The 4,649-nt window shown below is 41.0% G+C and overlaps 1 protein-coding gene and 1 non-coding gene across 2 annotated transcripts; both read right to left on the minus strand.

Moving 5' to 3' along the window:
- Positions 1-379: 379 nt before the first annotated feature.
- On the minus strand, positions 380-2,268 carry rbx1 (ring-box 1, E3 ubiquitin protein ligase). The gene is made up of 5 exons (XM_036552339.1): positions 2,185-2,268; positions 1,292-1,370; positions 1,072-1,142; positions 751-836; positions 380-393 (listed from the first exon to the last, which is right to left on the minus strand). The coding sequence occupies exons 1-5, from the start codon at positions 2,260-2,262 to the stop codon at positions 381-383; spliced, it is 327 nt and encodes a 108-aa protein (XP_036408232.1). The 5' UTR covers positions 2,263-2,268; the 3' UTR covers position 380.
- A 295-nt stretch (positions 2,269-2,563) lies between these two features.
- trnaq-cug lies at positions 2,564-2,635 on the minus strand. The gene has a single exon. It is a non-coding gene; the product is annotated as a tRNA-Gln (tRNA).
- Between the last annotated feature and the right edge of the window lie 2,014 nt (positions 2,636-4,649).

Here is a 4,649-nt window from a genome sequence, read left to right on the forward strand (position 1 = left end):
GGAGTGACATAGAGACTGGTGAGTTTTTGAAGCTGTACATTATAAAGAGCAGCACAGCAAACCTTGTAATGTGTTTAACTTGAAAGAATCACAGCAAAAACAACTTAATGGAACATTTACTTTATAATTTAAACCATGTTCAAACTGTAACAAAAAAAAAAAACATTTTTCAATGCAAACAGACAATGAAATACACAATGTCAGAATGGGAGAGAAAGTCTACAGGTAGACTGCTGTTCCCACACAATGCTGTTTGTGTGTGTGTGTGTGTGTGTGTGTGTGTGTGTGTGTGTGTGTGTGTGTGTGTGTGTGTGTAGCTGGGAATCACTGTTCACTTTTGACACTGCTGCAACAAGTCTAAATAATGGTCCTGTCTTTCATTAGTGTCCGTACCTGCACAAAACAGAGAGACATATTTAACACCAACACAGGATCAAAACTGCAAAGTCTTTATAATATGTATGCACTCAGTACTCTGAGCCCACTGCTAGACTTTATGGAGTAGTGAGTAACAGAGCATGGTCTAAACTGATGTCCACCTGGGCTTTTGGGAAGTGAACTGCGCTACAGTTTCTTAAAGTTAAGGTCATCTGTCATTTGTTGTGACACTGCCCAGTGATACCTGTGCATTGACTATTTGTATCTGGACTTGCTTGCATTTGCCAACTACGCTCTGAAAATACTCTACGCTCTGAAAATACTATGTACACAAACACGCACAATGGGAATATATATAGAAGAGTCACTTACTTCTGGAACTCCCACTCCCTGTTGTCTAGAGGGCACACCTGTCTGGTCTTCAGCCAACGGGAGATACAGTGGAAATGGAAAGCATGCTGAAACAGAGAGAGGGGAGTTCAAGACATAATCACTGGCTGATCACCAACTTCAGAGAATTACCACCAACTACAACTTCACCAAAATAGTAAAACAATAAAAGACATTGCTACATTTTTGCAGCATCACACTCTCTTCAGTCCATTGTGGAATGGAAGTTTTGATTTGCTAAATAAGACAAATGCAATGAAGCGCTTTCAATCAACACAAAAAACAAAGAGAATAGAGACTCACGTTGCAAACTCCCCAAGCCACAGTGCACTCTTCTGATGTAGCTGAGGCCTGATTGGCTTGACACTCGATACCTGAAGGACCAGGAAAAATACAAAGACATCAGGGTGCGATTCCTAAGGTATGTCTTAGTATTAAGTGTAGCTGCAGTCTCCCGGAGGCAAAAATCTTGGCAAGTATCATTTCTCAGTCTCGTGTGGTCAAAATGAACGCCCATACTCACAGAGATCCATGATGTGGTTCCGGCAAATGGCACAATTGTCTACAACGATGTCCCAGGCCCAGAGAGCGACAGCATTCCACTGTTACCAACACAAAGTTAAATGCAGTGACACGCTTTCTCAAGACATGTGCACACACAACATAAGATTCAATAACAAAAGCGCACACCATCTGAACACATTTTTTTCCCTAGTGCTTTTTTTTTTTTTTTTTTTAAATAATGGAGTACTGGAGTTCAATGGTGACATATCGCACATAGTAGTGTGCTGTCTGAGCTCCTAGCGTTGGTAAAGTTTATTGATGGCTATGTTAGCGAACCGCCCAAAATCGCACAAAGACTAGTCTGAATTTATGTAACGATATCCTTTACAAATCACTGAAGAATATACCGTAAGATTACATAGTCGCTGGCAACCAAATCGAAAACATAGAAATACTACTCGATAGTCGCCTGCGTTTACTGACATAGCTATCGACCAACTGCGCCTCAACGTAAGCTTACATTCACGGATTCATTGGCCGAAAGACCTGTCAATAACTTATTATAAGGTTATACCGTGAACTCCCAAAACTAGGCGGAACTGAACTGTATCTATCGTTAAGCCACATTAACGACCGGCTCCTCGTATTTAACAACTTGAGCCAAAGTGACAAGAATCTATGGAGATATATCTTTTTAACTTCGATAGCTTGTCAACGATCAAGGCGTTAACATCAGCAACCTACAATACGTCTGAAAAACGGAAAACCCGTTCTCCCTAGAAATGGTTAGGCCATGGGCTAGCAAGTTAAACAAACTAACACTGCCCAGCTACAGTAACATGGGTTCAAATCAGGATTTCACATTTACTGCCCCGTATGTTTTATCCTCGCTATCATTTTCAAAACAATCACCTTCTTGACTTCAAAGCGTTTCTTGCTTGCTCCACTGTTTGTGCCGCTTGGGGTATCCACATCCATTGCCGCCGCCATCTTGTCTGTAGAACTGCTCGATCAGACCGGCTGCGCATGCGCTTACAATACTGCCCTTATTTAAAGGGGATGTCCAATCAAACAGGCTTATGCAAAACCTTGGTCATATGAATGGTTGACAAAAAGTTCTCATCCGGTTATTTGTGGGGGAAAAAAATGTTCGCGTTTGTTTCAACGTTTCACAAAGAGGAGAAGCTCGCTAATTTGTAGAAGGGAGGCCATTTTGTGTTTTGTTGCGGTTGAAATATTAAATATGTGAAAATCTAAGTCCCTGAAAGTGACATCATATAAGGAAAAGGTCAGGTTCTACCGAGATTTGAACTCGGATCGCTGGATTCAGAGTCCAGAGTGCTAACCATTACACCATAGAACCAGTTACACGGAGCTGTTGGCAGTATCCTTTAAGACTATGGTAATACATAGTAAGTGTTCCGTGTTATATGTTTTTGACTGTATATATTACCATTGTCGGTCGTATTAGCTAGTTAGTTGACTTGCTCGTCAGCAGGTCACATTCGTAAGTTGAACTTGAGCAGACAGGACTCATCCCTGAATCATCATCATCATGCATCAACATCAGCAAATGCAATTTTTCGATTCATACACTGCTCAAAAATAGAAACAATGTGGAAACTACGTATCCTTTTGGAGCTACCTAACAGTTTACTTCTGATATTACTTAAAATATCTGACATAGGAGACCATTACATTGTAATTAATATTACCAACAGCAACAACAGGTCTCTGTCATAACTGCATAGAAACCGCATCTTTGGTTTTCAAACTGTCAATGCCATACGTGAGAAAAAAATGCCTTCGTCATGGTACCACTTGGCTGATTCCGCTATGCGATTTGAGAGAGCTTTAGGACTTAATCATACTTTCTAAAATCATCGCATTTCCACAGCTCTCCCTCTCCTTACCCCTGCTCATAATCGCAGCCAAACAAACGCTGCACTGAAAATAGGTCCACTTGAGTGCAATATACACATGATGTTTAATCAATGACATGATGAAGCATCTATAAAAGAGAGAATGAGAAGGAGCGCCGCTCTAAATTACCTCTCCATGGCAAATGCATGCAGTTGTGTGCCTATCAATTTAGCTGTCTTCTAGTTCAATTTCATTTCTCGGCAACACTAGGGATCTCAGCTGTCTGACGTTGCTCTCTATTCCAAGGGAAATCTCTCCGAACTCTGATGACTGGTTAAACATATTACATTATTAAGGCGGTAAATTATAGTTCGAGGGCTTAAGTGTTGAGATGGGCAAGGAACCATCTGGCCCAGGGCCTTGGAATGGGCACCCCAGTTTAAAACTGACGGAGCTAAGAATAAAGGTTACATCATACCTAAATAACTGGCCGATGTGATTGTTGTGTCAGTGTATGAGCTGCTCACAAAACTTGAGGTTCTGACAGCAGTTTCTCACAAGCGACACCTGGTGGGGAAATGTGGTAATGAGACCTCAAATTTCTGCAAGGCAGCGCTGTCACCAATCTAAGATTCTCAACTACATACTTAAAAAAACTCATGAGTAATTATCATTATATCCAGAATATAATTGTTTTTAAATAATTCAGATTTCTTCTCTCATGTTGTTTATTTGTTCCAAAGACTTAGCACACAGATGGAGGGAGGTTGACTGTAGTGCCCTTAATTCAAATGTTGCCATTTCCCAGGTCTTTGATCACACATCGCAATGCAAAGGATACATTTGTCAAATCCAGCACTTCATAGGTCAGTTTCGTGCATTATCTGAAGTTATGAGCACTGATATCTCTCTGCGGTTCCTTCTGGTTTTCTATCTGCTGTGGGCAGCTCCGTAGACTGCAACAACACACACACAAACACATCTTTGGTACTGTATGCATTAGAGTCAATAGAGTATACAACGAAAATGTATTGGAACCTCTACAATGTCTACAAGACAGAGGGCTGATGTCCATGCCCTGTTACTCTGAGTATATTCAGAATGGCACCCAATGCGGAGAGTCATCAATAAGTGGACAGAGTGAAGGATGAAGTGTGTGGTAAGTTTCTGTTGGAAAGATTAAATTAGGTGTTGATCCAATCCACAGCTTGCTAGCCAGCCAACCGGCTGACATGCTGATTCAGACGTGCTGAATGATGGCTGTGCTGTGCTACTGTGCTGCTACTGCTGTTGACAACAGGCACCTGTTAAAATAAAGGTAAAGGAATTTCACAGAATGGTTGAGACATATTAACTGGTGGGTTTGAAGTCTTCATATAATTTGTGTGTAGATCAAACATGTGATTGAGGGTAATTCAAAACCAAAGATATTCAGCTAGCATTTTGTCTAATAACCTGTATTATGGTGCACTAAATTTCACAATTGAAAACAGTGGTTGTGAGACCCACTGCCA

This window comes from Megalops cyprinoides, chromosome 19 (assembly GCF_013368585.1).
Source record: "Megalops cyprinoides isolate fMegCyp1 chromosome 19, fMegCyp1.pri, whole genome shotgun sequence".
In the NCBI taxonomy this organism is placed as follows: domain Eukaryota; kingdom Metazoa; phylum Chordata; class Actinopteri; order Elopiformes; family Megalopidae; genus Megalops; species Megalops cyprinoides.

Coding starts and splice junctions, on each gene's coding strand:
- rbx1 (XM_036552339.1), bottom strand. CDS start 2,262: ATGGCGGCGGCAATGGATGTGGATACCCCAAGCGGCACAAACAGTGGA. Junction 1,371..2,184: donor AACGCTTTGAAGTCAAGAAG/GTGATTGTTTTG, acceptor TGTTGGTAACAG/TGGAATGCTGTCGCTCTCTG. Junction 837..1,071: donor TGGCTTGGGGAGTTTGCAAC/GTGAGTCTCTAT, acceptor TCTCTGTTTCAG/CATGCTTTCCATTTCCACTG.